Source organism: Rhinolophus ferrumequinum, chromosome 12 (assembly GCF_004115265.2).
Source record: "Rhinolophus ferrumequinum isolate MPI-CBG mRhiFer1 chromosome 12, mRhiFer1_v1.p, whole genome shotgun sequence".
Taxonomy (NCBI): Eukaryota; Metazoa; Chordata; class Mammalia; order Chiroptera; family Rhinolophidae; genus Rhinolophus; species Rhinolophus ferrumequinum.
The window spans coordinates 38,167,275-38,185,031 of record NC_046295.1 but is presented as its reverse complement, the minus strand read 5'-3'; the positions used below and the strand labels follow the sequence as shown (position 1 = coordinate 38,185,031).

The following is a 17,757-nucleotide window of genomic DNA, read 5'->3' as shown; positions in this document are numbered from 1 at the left end:
ATTCTGTAAAAACAGTGCATTATTTATTTATGGAAGAATGGGATAGGGAATGATGAATCCACTTTTTCACTCTATTGACCTTCACAAAGCAGAATTTGGCATGTAAGATGAAAATCTACATGAGAGAATGGAATTTTTTCTCTCTTTACCTTAATATTTATTAAGATACAATTTTCAAAATGGGGGAATGAAATAATAAATTATGATACATATAATACTGGAAAGAAACTTGACTCACCATTTTTTAGGCTTTGATAATGGTTTGTACTTGCTGTACTTTACACGCCATTCAAGAACTTCTTTACAGCGCTGACATACTCCATCATGAAGTTTTGCATTAATTTTCTTAAAAGCAAACAGAAAAACAAATTGAGAATTTCACCTGTGAACCAGCTTTGCAAACCTCATGAAAAAGGCACATGAGAGGCACAAGCGGCAGAGTAGGTAAACGCTGTTCTTGCATCCTCTCATGACCACATCAAAATGACAACTAAACTACAGAATAACCATCAAGAATCACCTGAAGTCTAGCTAAATAAAAGTCCTACAACTAAGGATATATAGAAGAAGGCCTAAACGGGAGCTCCCATAAAACTGTCAGCTGATTTCTCAACAGAAACTTTGCAGGCCAGAAAGGATTGGCAGAAAATATTCAAAGTGATGAAAAGCAAGGACTTACAACCAAGATTACTCTCTCCAGCAAAGCTATCGTTTAGAATCAAAGGACAAAGAGCGTCCCAGACGACAAAGAGCTAAAGGAGTTCATCACCACCAAACCAGTATTATAAGAAATGTTAAAGGGACTTCTTTAAGAAGAAGGAAAAAAGATAAAAAATATGAATAATAAAATGGAGGTAACTATGTATCTACCAATAATTACTTTCAATGTAAATGGATTAAATGTTCTAATCAAAAGACATAAGGTGGGTGGATGGATGGATGGATAAGAAAATGAGCCTTACATATGCTCCCCAAGAGACTCACTTCAGATAGAAAGGCACACACAAACTGAAAGTAAAGGGATGAAAAAAGATATTTCATGAAAATTGAAATGAAAAATAAAAAAGCTGGAGTAGCAATTCTTATATCAAACAAAGTAGACTTTAAAACAAAGGCTGTAAAGAGACCAAGAAGGACCCAGTAATCCCACCACTGAGTATTTATCCAAAAAAACCCAAAACACTACTGCAAAGAGACATGTGCATCCATACGCTCATTGCAGCATTATTTACTATAGCCAAGATATGGAGGCAGCCTGGGTGTCTATCAATGGATTAATGAATAAAGAAGAGGTGAGAGGGCGGCCCATTAGCTCAGTTGGTTAGAGCGCGGTGCTCTTAACAACAAGGTTGCTGGTTTGATCTCGCATGGGCCACTGTGAGTTGCACCCTCCACAACTAGATTGAAACAACTACTTGACTTGGAGCTGATGGATCCTGGAAAAAGGAGGAGGGGGAGGAGAGGGGGAGGGGGAAGAGGAGGAGGAAGAGGAGAACGAGGAGGAGGAGGAGGAGGCGGAGGAGGAGGAGGAGAGGTGGTAAACATATACATTGGAACATTACTTAGCCATGAAAAAGAATGAAGTCTTGCCAACAATATGGGTGGACCTGGAGGGTATTGTGCTGAGTGGAGTAAGTCAGATAGAGAAAGGCAAATGTCACATGATTTCACTTATATGTGAAATATAAAGAACAAAATAAACAAACAAAACAAAAACAAACTCATAGATACAGAGAACATTTTGAGGGTTGTCAGATAAGAGTGGATTTGGGGGATGGGTGAAAAAGGACAAGGGATTAAGAAGTACAAATTGGTAGTTACAAAATAGTCATGGGGATGTAAAGTATAGCATAAGAAATATAGTCAATAACATTGTAATCGCTATGTATGATGTTAGATGGGTACGAGATCTATCGAGGTGATCACTTAGTAAGTTATGTAAATGTCTAGCCACTGTGTTATACATCTGAAACTAATACAATATTGTATGGCAACTGTAATTGAAAAATAAAACATTTAAAAAAATTTTTTAAATGATATTACACACACAAAAAGCCACATGAGAAATTTGTTTTTTAAAAAAACAGTAACCTAACTTTAATGTGTGTAACATTTTATGATATTTTTACATAAATTACTCAACTTAGTTCTTTACAAAAGCAAAAATTCTTAACTGGTGCAGCTAAGAATCATCTAATAAAGTTTTCAATCTCCTGGAAGGAGTATTTTGAAAAAGTCCTCACTGCTGATTCTGATGCGTACATGTTAAAAATCAAACTGTACAGTTTATATATGTGCATTTGACTGTATGTAAGTTATACCTCAATAAAAATGTAATAATAAAGAACTAGTAATTCATATTTTAACACTACTCTTTCGACAATTCAAATCTTACCTTTGAGAAATGAGAACTCAAACTTAGAAATGAGACCGTCCTGAACTGGTCTGTCACTCTGTGGGGGAAGGCAAAGGCCATGAAACTTGAGAAAGGAGAGCCAGGGAGAAGCAGCTGCAACTAAGAAGGCATTTAATTATTTAATTCAATCCTTTTGTACTTGCATGTAAAGAATACAGTTTTAGTAAAGTTACCTTGCTAATGTTTCTTCAAAACAGAAAATAAATATGTGCACATAAGTATCTGTCATGGGGAAAAGGGCTTTATGAGAGGGTAAGAAATCTTTTTTATTATGATTTTTTTCCCAAAATGTGTTGGGAATTAAGTAGGATAGGAAATATTTAAATGTGCCATTTGTTCTCCACAATAGTTTTATATTTTATAGCATATTCATTTGATTCAGGACGTAAATTAAATATTTTCACTAAGTACTCTGAGAATTCTCTAACTTACTTGCCTGTGGGTCTTTACCTATTGTCGTTATAATGAGTATAGGACATTTTAAGTTTTCTTTGCTTCCTTTGTTCCCTTTTTTCATTTCTCAAGAGGAAAAAGAAAAGTATCACAAAAGATGCAGATTCTTTGGAGGGTTATTTGATACCCAGTTAAAAGCACAATGTTAGAGATCACCTGAAACAAAACTTTTGAATAGTGCTTGGTTTCTTTAAAGTTCTAAACAAGAAGGCAAAATAACCTGACAAACCATTTATTCAAAGAGAAATATTTCAAGGGTATTTTCAAAGATCATAAATTAGGCTGTTGGATACATTATATTTGAATTTAACTCTATGGTGAAAAACGTAATTCTGTTACTTATGAATTGTGTATAAGTATTCCTTTTTTTCTTGACCTAGATGGAGAGTCCCAGGGAAAATAAACTCTGCATGCCACTGTAAGTCCCTCTTACAGTGGTCTGCTAACTGTTGCCAGAAAAGAAGGAAATCTGTGACTAACATCCAATTCCTGTTCTTATCAACCTTGGTACTTAGTTATCTCATACTAGGTAGGCTTACTAAGAAATACTCAGAACTGAAGTTCACATTTCATCATTTGTTCTCACTGCCCTCTGTTGCCTAGAATATCTTACTAAAAGCATTAATTATATATTTTCATAACTCTAATAAAGGGAACAAGCTAATGACTTGACCTATGATTACAATATGAATACGATATAACCGTTCTAATTAGAATATTCTTAGAATGCAGAACATCTCATTACCTGCAATTTTATTATATATAACACTGCTTGTTCACTAAGAAGCATTATTTGGTTTCTCTTTTGTTTCTGTATCCAATTTCTGACTAGTTCATCTTGATTTACAAAGCTGCACATAGTTTTGAAACGGGTTTATTTAGGGTGGATCAACAGCAGAACAAAACAGGTCTTTGTGGGAACTTGTCCTGTGAGCGATGTGTGAAGCAGTGTGTAAATGGAGGTGTACAGAGCTCGCATGGTTAACAGGCACTACTACAAAATTAAACTTGATTTTCACGTTAAGAAATGAATGACAGTAAGAATGAGAGTGGTACCTTCCTTCACTTAAAAACAGTTGCAGAAAGAAAGAAAACTGTACACCTTATTTTACTGTATTTTGGCAAACTATAAAATGTGAATTCCAGTAACGTGAGCAATGATGAAAGTCCTTGTTCTAGGAATTATTCTGCCTGGGGCAAAGGAGATGGCACTCAATCCTACCTCACTGTAAACCTATACTGTTTACAGCTAACCCTGTTTTGGCAATTAATTTTGGAATATTCCTCATGGTAGAAAAGCATAGGCTACTAAGGTTAAGATTTAAGCATGTCCAAATATAAAATCAAAACTTAAGTTTTGTAAAGACAAAAACCTTTAAAGATCATTTAACAAGCTTCCTTACAGATTTTTAAAGGAAAAATCTCCAGTGTCAGATTCCACTGAACTTAGGAAAAAGAAGAAAACTTTACCAAGTGAATATTTTTTTTAAAAAGGTAGAATAAACTTAAGGTATATCAAAAGACACTCCTACTTAGTATATACGTGAAGTCTTAAAAATGTCTTAGATATCATTAATTCATACAACATATTTTATGGTAAACATTGTTACGCCTGCTTTAAACATTCTGCTGTGAGACAATGCATGCTTGGTAATATAATACAGCCATCCCAAAAAGAAACTGGGTGAAGACTCCAACTCCCAAGAAGACAACAAGAGCAAGTTGTAAACATAACATCTGTATCAACATGCTGATGCTGAAAAATACTTAATAAAATATAAAGTACAATTTAACAGAAGAACAATACTATTGTGGGGGGGAAAGAAATTTGATTACCATTCAAGAGCAACTAATATAATCTTTCACTAGGACTTTTCGTACATCACAATTACTTCAGAAATGCTAAAAGTAAAGCAATGGCATATTTTACCTCCTTTCATTAATAGAAAAGAAGAAAAAAAAGCTTTAAAAAATGAAGTTCTCGAGGAAAATGCCAATTCTAACTATTGTTGACAATCCATTTCCTTGGAATCCCCTTGTTCTTTCCCCTGCATTATCCCTTCCCACAAAAATAAGGTATTTAAAAAAAGATTAAATAGTCTTTAATTATATTTAATCATGTGTCTTTCTGAATTTTCTAGTAACAGTCCCTTAGTATAAATTTGGTTAGAGGACAAAGGATCTTTGGATTTGAGTGTAAGAATTTATATGACTAATAATAATACTGTGAAAATCTGTCTTTTAGAGGTTGTGACTTTCAATTCATAAACTACATTATTTTAAATCCTTTTAATATGGCTAGCACATTGTTGGGCATAAAGTACCTTACAAAACAAATATAAGCAAAAAAGAACAAATAGATGAGGGAATCAGATTGCGGGGGAAATGAGGGTAGGTAGGGAAAATTAGGAAGCAGTCAGGAGTGCTGCTGGGAAGTGCACTTGCTAAAGATGGGCCACAAGTGAGATGTGAGCTTTCCAGCAGCCAGCAAAACATAATATTCCTGATGTCCACAGGGTCTACTGGAATGCACTGCATAGCATAAGGCCATCTTCAATAAATAGTACTTAACTGAGTTCTAACACATTCACTTCTATTACGAAAATTTTCAAATGTGCAGAAAAAAGTTAAAATAATACAAACGCATAGCCAGATACACACTGTCTAGAGACAACTGTTAACATTTTACCTATTTGCTTTTCATGTGTGCACACTTATGAGGTGCGATCAAAAGATACAGTGAATGTTTAAATTAAAAAAAAATTACTACAGTAAAAGACACATTGCCATTAATTCCCCTCAAAATACTGCCCACCCTCCCACTTCAAACACATTTATCTCATCATTCTTGCCACTTTCTGAATGAGTACTGGAAATTCTCTTTCGTGAGTGTCTTTACTTCATCCTCTATCATGACAATGCTCTGTGTCACATATCGCTTCTCGTATATGGCAATTTCTGCCAAATAGAAACATCATCCATCTTATTCACCAGATCTGGTACCATACGACTTCTGGCTCTTCCCCAAAGTCAAAATGACCATGAAAAGAAAACATTCTGAATTGATTCAGGACATCGAGGCAGCCATGACAGCACAACTGAAGACTCACGAAAGAGGACTTCCAGAGCTGCTTCAGAAAGTGGCAAGAATGATGGGATAAGTATGTTCGAAGTGAAAGGGAATATTTTGAGTGGGATTCATGGCAATGTGTCTTTTACTGTAATAATTTTTTTTTTAATTTAAACATTCACCTTATTTTGTGATCACATCTCATAAAATAAGTTGCAGACATCAAGACACTTCACCTAGCAATCATATATACCCTAGAAATAGACTTTTCCAACTTAACAACAATACTGTTACCACACCTCAGAGAAATGAAAAATAACTCTCACGTCATTGATTATAGCCAGTCTACACTGACATTTCCTCAACTGCTCCCCCCAACCACTAAAGCAGTATTTAAGTACTGTTTGTTCTCTTTTTATCTAGAAGGGTCTCATCTATTACACTGATGGTTTTGAAAATACCAGGCAAACTGTCTTCAAGAATATCCCACATTCTGGATTTGTCTGATTGTTTTCTAATGGTGTAATTTAACTCATTGCTTTGTCTCCTATATTTCCATCAAGTGGAAGTTAGGTTTAAAGGCTCGATTTAGATCCAGGTTTAATATTTTTTGACAAGAATAGTTCATCCATGCTGCTGCTGTGAAATTTATATTACTCCAAGTAGGAGGCTCAAAATGCCCAGTTCTCACCTAGTCAGCAATGCAAACTGTGACGGATCACTTGGTTAATTTATTAAGGTGGTGACTGCCCAGATCTCTTCAAATTATAAAGATCAGCAATAATCTATGGGGTCGTGTCAATGTACTATTCCACAATAATATTTTACTTCATGGTTTTAGCATCCATTCAATATCCTTTGCCTGAATAAATCATTTTAAATGTTAACTCTATCATTCTTTCTACAATAATTATTTTTAAAAGGTTTCCAGATGAAATCAGTTTTGAGGTATAATCTATATACAGTAAAATTCACTCCGTTTAGGTGCACAGTTCTATGAGTCTGTCAACCAAAACACAGAACATTTCCATCACTATAAAAAAGTTCCCTCATGCCCTTGTTGTCAACCCCTCTACTACTCCCCAAGGCAACACTGACTTCTTAATCTGCTCCTATCGCTTTGCCTTTTCCACACAATGTAATATAAATGGAATGATAAAGTATATAACTATTTGAGGAGCTCATTTCTTTTTATTGGTGAATGGTATTCCTGCTCTAATGTTTATTCATTTACCATTTGAAGGGCATGTGAATTGTTTCTAATTTGGGGTGCTAATAAATATTTGCATACAAGAACTGACATCTTAACATTGGGCAGATCTTTTTTCTCTTGAGTTAGTTTCTACAAATGGTATTGTTGGGTTACATGATGATTTTATGCTTAATTTTGTAAGAAACTAATAGATTTTCAAAGTGGCTGTATCATTTTGTATTCCCACTAGCCATGTATGAAGATCCACTTTTTCTGCACCCTTTCCAGTGCTTGAAATTGTAACTATTTTTATTTTAGCCATTCAAATAGGTGTGTAGTATTGTCTCATTATGGTTTTAATTTGCATCTCCCTAATAATGTTGAACACCTTTTCATGTGCTTACTTGCCAACGTGTATTTTCTTTAGTGAAGGGTCTATTTAAATATTTTGGCCGTTTTTTAAATTGGGTTGTTCCTTTTCTTATTATCAACATGAGGGTTCTCTAGGCCTTTACTGATATATGGTTTGCAAATATATTTTCCCAATCTGTACTTTTATTTTCATTATTTTCAGTGTTTTTCTAAGAGGAGATCTTTTTAATTTCAACGAAGAACACTTTTTCAATTATTTCTTTTATGGACCATGCTTTTTGTGTCAATTCTAAGAAATGTTTGAAGAATCAAGATGTTTACCTACGATTTCTTCGGGAAGTTCAGTAATTTTAGTTTTTAGTCTATGGTCCATTTTGAGTTAACTTTTTACATGGTACAAAATACTGATAGAAGTTCTTTTTAAATTATATGCGGATGTCCAAGTTCCAGACTATTGAATTGTGCTTAACTTGTCAAAAATTAAGTAGCTGTGGGTCTATTTCTGAACTCAGTATTCTGTCACATTAAACTACGCATCTACTCTCTCACCAGTACCACCCAGTCTAGATTACTGTGGCTGTAAGGTTTTGAAATCAGTACTGTGCGTCCAACTCGGTTCTTTTTCAAAATTGTTTCGGTTATTCTAGTTCCTTTGCATTTCTGTATACATTTTGGAATCAGCTTGTTGATTTCAACAAGAAAGCCTGCTGTGGCTGTGATTAGAATTACATTGAAACTATAAATAAATTTGAGGGAGAACTGACATTTTAACAATATTGACTATTCCAATCCACGAACATTGCATTCCTGGGATAAACCCCACTTGTCTGTGATGTAGTTTCCTTTTTATTTATTGGTGAATACAAAATGCTAATATTTTGTTGTTGATTTTTGTGTCTAAGTACAATGAGAGATACTGGTCCATAATTGTTTTTATTTTCTTATAATGTCTTTGTCTCATTTTGGTGTCTACCTCAGTTGCTAGAGCATTCATGTGCATGGATAAAATTAAAGACTTAAAACAGTAGTAAAGATTTTATATTCCTTAGAAGAACACTCTAATATTAAAAAATCATGTACAATAAGCCCAAATCCACATTTTTAAGTGCTTAAAAATCCATTTAAAAAATCCATTTAAAAGTGTTTTGTCACAAACACAGAAAAAATAATTATCCTAACTAGATGGAGCTTAATTTCTTATAGCTATAGCTAGCCTTTGGTTTGATCACATTTACAGAACACGTTTAGGAAAATGAACTTTATAGTGGATAAATACGAATTGGGCAGGGAAGAGGACAGAGTTCAAACTTCATATAGAAATCTCTTTTGTATTCTGTCCAATAGTCTGTAAACTTTGTTCATCTCCGAGCACTTACTTTATTTCTTTCCCTTTCTTTATTTCCACTGTGTACTAACAATGGTATATTATATTGTATGATTTGCTTATGACAATAACTTATTTTTGTAGATGAAAAATAACTTTACAGATTTAAAACAATGAGAATTTAAATATATACGTTCACATTATAGAAAGTTTATAAAAATACAGATAAAAAACAAGTGTCATCACTGATATTCTACACTTTACAGCATTTTAAGCATACATACAAAAATTTGCATTTTTCTGTACATAATAATTGTCCCTTTCATCAATCAACTATGTATTATTTGGATAAAGCAAATGTTTCCTAATATTGTCTATAACAAGTAGCTTTGCTTTTTTATCCAGACAGTTAAAATTTAAAAAAAAACAGAAGACACTGCCATTTTCCTTTTCAAAAATTTTTAAAAAAATATTCCTGCTATAAGCAACTTAATATCACACTTACTATAGATAGAACACCACTACTATATGATCCAGAATATCAATCCTGAGTTCTATTCACTTAAAACTTTCAAACCTACAAACTCTTTTTTAATATAAGAAGTAATAGTTTAAAAGTCTATTACGTACTCTCAGAAATACCTTATTTGGATAAGTTACTGAGTCTTACTATTTTTAATGTATTTTGTTATTTCACAAAATGAACCAGTCATATAAATAGTTCAGAAATACTTTTGAAGTGAGTTCTAGTAGTAAAATTGGTTTTATTGTCATTTAAGGAAAAATATAAAACCGAAGTTACTATAGGCTTGTTTCTTTTTAGGAAACCACATCTGTTTAATGTAGCTAATTAGAGATTAGCTGTCAACATCATAAAGAATTTTTCACAACAAATCCAGTCCAAGTCTCGTTTAAGCAAAGTATTACCCCAGTGTTCTAAAATATTGGACATACCCAAAGGTTTAAAACAGTAAAATATTGCTGGTTAAAATCAGAATTAGGAAGCAAGAAACTGATACAAAGATACTAATCAGACTAACCTCCCAGTTCCATAAATGGTGGAATCCAATCTTTTATAATTCAGTTTCCACATGCCACCTACTCTCAATTTAATATCTGATTACAGTTCTCTAAAACTGTTTTTATTGGGGGAAGTGGGTTATTGGGATTTGAAAATGTAGCATTTAAATTGTGGAATCAAAATGTTGTAAACCCTCTCTTTGAGAAAGAAAATTTTTAAATCAGAATAGGAACTTCCCCTTTAAGATGGGACAAACTGTGATTAAATAAGTAAAACCAATAAAAATAAACAAATAAAATACTTGATATACATATATACATACATCAAATACATAAATATTTGTTATCAATATTTGATTCTTTTACTGTATAAAACTCTAATTAAAAGCTACGTAAGGCATCAAGAAGGTCTATTTCTACAGAAACAATTTTCTTCCCTGAAGTCTACTCAATTTTCCTCCAATTCACTCTATATTCATCTGACGTCCATAAAAACACCAATACCAAGCAGAAAAGTGAAAATATATATTATAAATACTTAAATGCTCTTCTTGTTTAATATACTTACAACGTAAGTTTTTTCTAGTCAAGAATTAGTATTTGATTCCCTCTCTCACTTTTTTGTTATTACTGGCATCTTTAATAGGCAACATCTGCGAAAATAAACAATTGCATTTTCATCCAAAGACTGAATATAAAATGAGTTCTGATCATCCCAAACAGAGGGACTATTCTCTCAGTAAGCGGGTAGAGCTATTGTGTTTGGTTGCAATTATACAGAGAGGGTTTATACAGAAACTACCCAAAGTACCTACTGATTTATTTCATCACTCAAGCAAACTACCCAGATTTTCAATGACAAACTTAATACAAACAGACACTTAAATGGAGCCACACCTGCCTACAGGCAGAAACATGCTGCAGCAATATCTTCTTCTGGCAGTAGGGAAATCTATTAAGAAAGCAATTTTTTTTTTCAAAAGTGTATTTCACTCATTTGTTTTCAAAGAAAAATTAACATAAGTTGGTACTGTGTATTTTAACAACAACAACAACAATTTCTGTAGGATTGTAAGAACCAAAATATTGCATTGATAAACCAATGACATCTTTAAAAGATGTGGAGAGTTGGAACAAACAACATTCTGGTGTGAAAGTTTTTAATTCTCTCCATTTTGTTCTAAAAGGCATAATTATGAATGTTAAAAAAAAATGTTTTTATGGAAGGACCCACAATGCAAGCTAAAAACATATTATAAGCAGAACAGAGAAGTAATAATCTCCTGACAAGGGAAATTTTGCATTTCAACAATTAAAACATTGGCACTAAGTACTTTAAGATAATGTGTTTTTAATTATCTTTGTGCCATCTTCATTATTAACTATAGGACATTTTTAGTAAATAAGTAACACAAGAACAACTTTTCTAAATGGAAATAAACAGCTTCATTGTCAGAGCAGTTCTTTACGAAGTAAGCTTTGCTCCTCAGAATTTTGCTGTAAGTGGCAAAAATGTCAATGGTTTTATCTAGGAATAATTTGTCTTTTCTGAAAAAAGCCTCACCTTACAAAATAGGATTGTACCCAACTCCATTTGCTCCTTCTCAAGAGCGTTTGCTAATATTTCTTCCTCTGCTTACCCCTTAAAAATACCCATTCCTCAATATTTTTTTAATCATCAACTCACTCACTCCCTCACTCTGTCTCTGTTTCTCTCTTCCATCTAGGTACCTGTTCAGTGCTCCTTTCTTTTCACACTATTTACTTTTGGTCAACTGAACCTGTAACTATAGCCTAAGCAATGAGCTCAATGAGGATTACATCCAAAACTATGTCCCCAGTCCTACTGTCTCTTTGAGGTCCTGATGTCTCAGATTGCATGTGGGATATCCATTTTCCTCCTCACGGAAGGAACTCCTTGAAACACCTCAAATTCACAGGCTACATAGCAATCACTATCTTAGCAATAAAATCTGTTCCTCCTTTGTCCCAAACTTCATCTTTAAAAAGTCTTGTAGGTTCAGGTACAAAATCTCAGGTCATCTTTGACTTCTCCCTTTTTTTACCAAACGGCCAACACTGACAAAATCAATTTTTCCACAATGTCCCCAACTTTGTCTTCTACTTTATATCCCCCTACTTCCTTGTATCAGGGGCTCATTTCTGATCTGCATTACTGAAGTAGTCCCCTCAAATGGAAAATGGATTAGAGAGTAAAGAAGGTAGAGAAAGGGAGACCAAGCTGTCAACAGTCATGTTTTAACAGACATCTGTCTACATCCCTCCACCGGTCAGATACTTACATTCATGGAGGCGCTCCCAACACTGATACTCAGAACTCTCCACAATTTGATCTCGACTTTCTTTTCTGGTCCTATCACCTGTTTCTCTTCCCTATCCATTCAAGCACTGCTAAGTAAACAAGCCTGATAGTACAGAAACTATACTCTGTCTCCTCCTAAGTCTGCTCTGCCTACAATGCATCTCCTTTTGTTCTGTATTTGTGTGTTGAAGTTTAATTCTTCATTCAAATTCCAGCTTTGCCTTCCAAGCAATTGCCTAAGATCCCATGTACTGCTTCCAATCTCATTCAATTCAAAAAATACATATAAAGCACCTACTATGACCAGGTACATATTAGATACTAGGAATACAGGTTTAAAAAAAAAAAGATAAGGTCCTTGCCCTTGAACTAGTAAGCAGGCAGTGTGGAAATTATATGACAGAGATAAACAAAGAGTGCTTTGCGATAGTCGTGTAGCTACCAAAGCCCAAATGCCAACGTGCAGGGAAGGGCTCATGGAAGCACGATAAAGTATATGGCCCTTTTGGGAAACTGCAAGCAGTGAGCAACAGCTGAACAACAGGGTGTGAGAAGAAGGGGAGGAATGAGCTGAATTATAAGAGAACTTGTTTGCCAAGCTAAAGAATTTAAACTCAAACAGGGAAGGGACCTGAATGGATATGATCCTAAGCAGCAATTAAAGGCAGTACTAGAGGGAAGTACAAGGATCGGTAAGGAAGTTGCTGTAGTAATCTACAAATGCTATATAAGAAAGCACTCATTTGGCTGTGACAGTGGGCATAGAGAGATGGGCACAGACATGGGAGATAATAAAGATGAAGAAATTATCTAGATTCTGTAAGTGGTTAGAGAACAGATGACTAGTACAGTTGGGTCAAAACACGACTCTGGCGAAGACTGACTTTTAAGCCAGTTCTCAAACTCTTGGATACACAAAACGCAATTGGAAAGCATATTAGAAACCAGATTTCCAGGCCCCACTCCCTGAGACTGTGATTCTGTAACTCAGGAGTTTCTGTGGCACGGACCACACTTTGAGAACCTGTGGTTAAGGTTATGGGAGGGGGAAAAGCTCTGGAGCGAGACAGAGCTCAGACAGGGTGGGCTTCTAGGACAACAATCCTCTCCCCATTCCACCTGCCCAAGATAGACGTAAATGTAGAAAACGAGACAGTACAATCCTTGGGAAGTCAGTCATGCAGACCAGAGTTATCAAATAGGGGGAGGTAATTAGAGAGTAGTTTCTCGTGTGGTAGGAGGACCATGTATTTATTATATGTTAGAATCGCCTGTGAGGCTTGTTTAGAATGATGATTCCTGGATTGAACCCCAACATCTACTGATTGAAAATTTCTGGCAACTGAGATTCTGCATTTTATACAAGCTTTCCAGATGATCCCTAAGCATGAAAAGTTTAAGAACCACTACCCTAGGTAATTACCAAGTGGACATGTCTAGAGAAAAGAATGTTTCCTACCTCACCTCTGCTACTGAGAGTACTATTATTAAGGTGATATGCTTTTCCTTACAAAGAAAGTTACAATTATTATAGTTGAAACACCACCGGTTAGCGTAAGAAATAATAAATAAAATTTATATAGTATCTTCTGCTTAAAAATCAATATTCACAGTTAATTATATCATTTCCTCGTAACTCTTTGGGGGATAAACAATATTCCCTTTTTACAGATGAACAAATCCAAACAGGTTTAATAATCTGCCTGTGATTACTTATCTACAAAGAAATAAAACCAGGGTTCAAGACCACGCCCTGACTCCAAATTCCATTATTCTGCCCCACTATTCCATACTGTCTGTTTTCTAAACTAAATCTCAGTCTGATGATGCATTCTGGGAAGATGCATTCTGATTTCCAACCAAGTGACTTACAGAAAACTCTGAAATATATAGTGTTACAACGAGACTATTTGCATGCTAATTTAAGAAGATTTTCCAAAATTTTACATTAAAAAACATCACCCCAAAATATAATTTATCCTAGATTTTCAAACTCTGTATGTCTAAAGTCCCTAATGTAGACATGGTTCACATTGGTACGGCACTGTATAGAAACCATCTGTTTGCTACTCTCACTTCCTTGTGGTCAAAGGAAAATGGAATTTACTATCAGCAGTTTCTGGTCTTCATTCCCATTTCTGGAATTTCAGCCAAATCTAAACACACTGAAAACTCGGAAGTTATTTCTTCTTTGCTCTTCCCTATGTTTTAACCCTGCCTTAGTTATGAGATCAAATGTCAGACCAAATCCCAATTAGGGAATCTAAAATTAGGAACACCCTGGGAAATGTGGGTAATCGCTAGATGAGTGATTCTCAACCTTTGCTTCAGTCTCTACTATTCACATTCCCATGTTACTCTTATCCCCAAATACAGAAAATAGTATATATTAATTAACAGGAGTAGGGAAGGACAGAGAAGACAGATCCTGAAACTTTCTCTCCCAAAAGAAGTCTGTGTCAAAACTAAAGGAGACAGAGCGAAAAGACGTGTTTCTATATTCTCAAGAGATCTTTTACTATACTTGTCATTTAACTCTCTGCTTGGTTGCTGACAGTTCCTGGTCAATGTTCTTTTGCTTACTCATGTCCTTGAGTCATTTCACATACATGGGACATGTCTGTACTTTGGCCAGGTGTCTAGACAAAAGCATGCTTAGGAAAGAGTTAGTTGTTTACATGGTTTATTACAAAATCTTTTTTGGTTTTCATTATAAAAATAAAACAAACTAAATAATTTTTAGACAAAAGACTGCTATCATAAATCTACAAACCACATACCCAAACCTTTATAAAAATTCTTCTTGCTGCTATTCTTAGAACATTCCTGCGGCTGGGGGCAGGCATAATTATCTTCATTTTGCAGATGAGAAACTCGAGGCTTAGAGAATTAAGAGATTTGCTTGAGGTCACACAATTAATCAGGAGCAGAGGCAGAACCCATAAAAAGGTGCCTCTTAGTTTAGGGCATTCTATTAAAGTTACAAGTAGAAAGTGTTTCCCTATAGCTTTCAAGGTTTTCTAAATATTGAAAGAAAAAAAAAAGCACACTATTTTGCAAAGTACACATTTCAATTTGTACTGTGTTTTGACTCAAATTCTAACACTCCTACATTAATTGTTTTGCAAATAGGGCCAAACCTGCTGGCTTGTGCCTAAAGCAACCTTGCAGTATTATGACACTATTTGTTTAAAAAGCACAAGACAAAATTCCAGAGTTAGAAAAATTCACTTAGGAAAGAAAAATTATCTTTGTTAAGTAATGTTCTAAAAGAGGATTTACTTTTCTGTTATGTTCTTCACAGACTTTTAATACACTGAGACCTAGACAATAAATAGTCACTAAGTGGTGAGCCTCATGTGCTAACTACATATAATTCAGCTGGAATGCGAAAAGCTCAAGCAGCAATTGCGTAGTGTCATGAGGCAGCACACATGTTTTTATAAGCACTCATTAGAAGTTAGTCACATTTTGAGATCTTGTCCAACCGGTATGGTATGCCCCAAGTGAGTGATCTTAAAAGAGACAAACTACTGACTGACCATTGTTTAACAAGGTTAAAAAAAAAAAAGGAGAATGTTCATTTCCTCCTAATAGCATATTTTAGGAATTTATGGATTTACCTCTTTCAACCATTACCACCAATTGGTAATAGCCACAAAGCAAATGATTTTATCTTTTTAAAATAAGTCAACATTGTAAGTCATTTGCTTGGAGGCAGGTATATGAGTATAAGAATAATTATGATACTGAAGCTATTTAACTTCTTCAAAAATGGCCTTGTTTTGGTCATATTAATATGTCTTAAGAATAACCTATTGATGTTGACAACTGATTCAGGAGTCAAGTCACATCAGGAAAACATTAGGCTTGTGCCCTGACTCATTTAGAGTTCAGTATTCACATGTGACTTCCTTAACTTCAGTTCAGAGAATTTTCTTAAAAGGAAAACACAGATGTTTTTTGGATGACAAGAACATAAAAAGGGATAAAATTAAGGTATATCCTGAATGACAAATGCAAATCACCTGTAACAAAATACTACTACATTTTATTTCTACAGACTTTTTTCAAAATCTGAATTTGTCCTATAATGCTTCGGATTTTATTCTCACATCACCCTTGTGTGGAAGGAAGTTGTATTGTTGTTTACTTTTATTCTGATTTATAGAGTTGATACAACTCACTCATGGTGATAGAGAAAGTGGCTCAGCAACCACAGCAGGAGTCTGAAGGGTCTACTCCTGGTGGTGCCCCGACTCCAAGCTTAGGACTCCTTCCAATATGTCAAACTATAAAATGTGTCAGGGGTGAGAATTAAATACAGCATGTATCATGGCTATCGCTCTTCTGTCTAGAGGAACAATTTGAAAAAGTGTGAGTTACTATGTACTCACACTGCCCTAGGCATTTCGAGGGTTCTGAGGATGTATGATGCAGAGTCCCTGCCCACCGTATGAAGCACAGTGCTTCAAACCTAGTTGGAGAGACAAAAATAATGGGCATTGAGTCAACGTGGAAGGCAAGGAGTATCTGTTAGTCAAAATGGTGTTTAAAATAAGAGATTATTTTTTTCAAACTGGGCTTCCTCAAACTGGATTTTCAGAAGGACGTGGACTGAGGGGCAGTCAGCACAGGTCCAGGCTGATTCAAAACCTATAGTTTCCTTCAGCCCTAACCAAGGGGCACAAAGCGAAGGAGTCATGGATCTAGCATCTCTATTAATTATGGTTAATTCGCAAAGGTGTCTCAGAATGGGAAAGGCATTTTATGTTTTCAAAGACCATTGCTACACAAGTGATACACAAGCTTAATTTAAAACAACAGCAACTCATCTTCCTTCATGTTTTCCTGTACCTCTTCTAATCACATATTAAAACTAGAAATAGGTTCATCCACAAACAGAAGCAGGAGAGATTATGTACAGATATTCACATAGGCCACTGTGTTTCGGCCTTTCCTGAAATGTATATGACTTGATAATGAAGAGAGAATAAGATGATTTGGATCACTGCTTCTAGAGAGAAATCCTGTTTCTAATGCTAGATTACATGAATAATATCGCAGTTCAATTGTTTTTACTTTACTGAACTAAAAATACATTTCAAACTCTTAATTCAGCTATTTTAAATCAAAAGCCTTTTTCCATTGTAAGATGATCTTGGTAAATGTACTAATTTGCCCACTATTACTTCTTGTACATTGGTCCTCTCTCCCCAGCTAGACTATAACAGCATGCAGGCTAGAACGAGGTCTTACTTTCATCGCTGTGTGCCTACCACAGATACCGAGCAAATAAGAGGCATGCAGACTTTAAAACTTCGATGCTGATACTGATTTTTATTTTCTGTAGTTTCTCCACCACCCAAACAAGACCTTTTGCTTGCTTTTATTTTTAATTCCCAGGTTTGGTTGAACTGTGGAACTATGGGTCTAGATTTTTGTCTTCCAAAAAAATTTACCCCTTCTATTTTATGATTCACATATAATAACAGCATTAACTTTTACTGCCATATTGTCAACGATTATTTAACATTAACTCAGATTTACTAGCTTCTAGGTTTGCCACTGTTTCTTTCACCACGTA

General features: G+C 34.8%; 1 protein-coding gene across 2 annotated transcripts in view; it reads right to left on the bottom strand.

Annotated features, from left to right (window-relative positions):
• Window positions 1-17,757, bottom strand: part of C12H9orf85 (chromosome 12 C9orf85 homolog) — a 43,273-nt gene that overhangs the window by 16,046 nt on the left and 9,470 nt on the right. Inside the window, exons 1-2 of one of the 2 annotated variants that reach the window (XM_033122206.1) lie at window positions 12,151-12,264; window positions 239-345 (exon numbers count right to left, since the gene is read on the bottom strand). In XM_033122206.1, the coding sequence (XP_032978097.1) occupies window positions 239-345; window positions 12,151-12,249 (206 nt within the window). In that variant the 5' untranslated portion in view covers window positions 12,250-12,264. Of the gene's footprint in view, window positions 1-238; window positions 346-12,150; window positions 12,265-17,757 lie in introns of those variants that run through there. The other variant, XM_033122205.1, reaches the window with a different exon arrangement.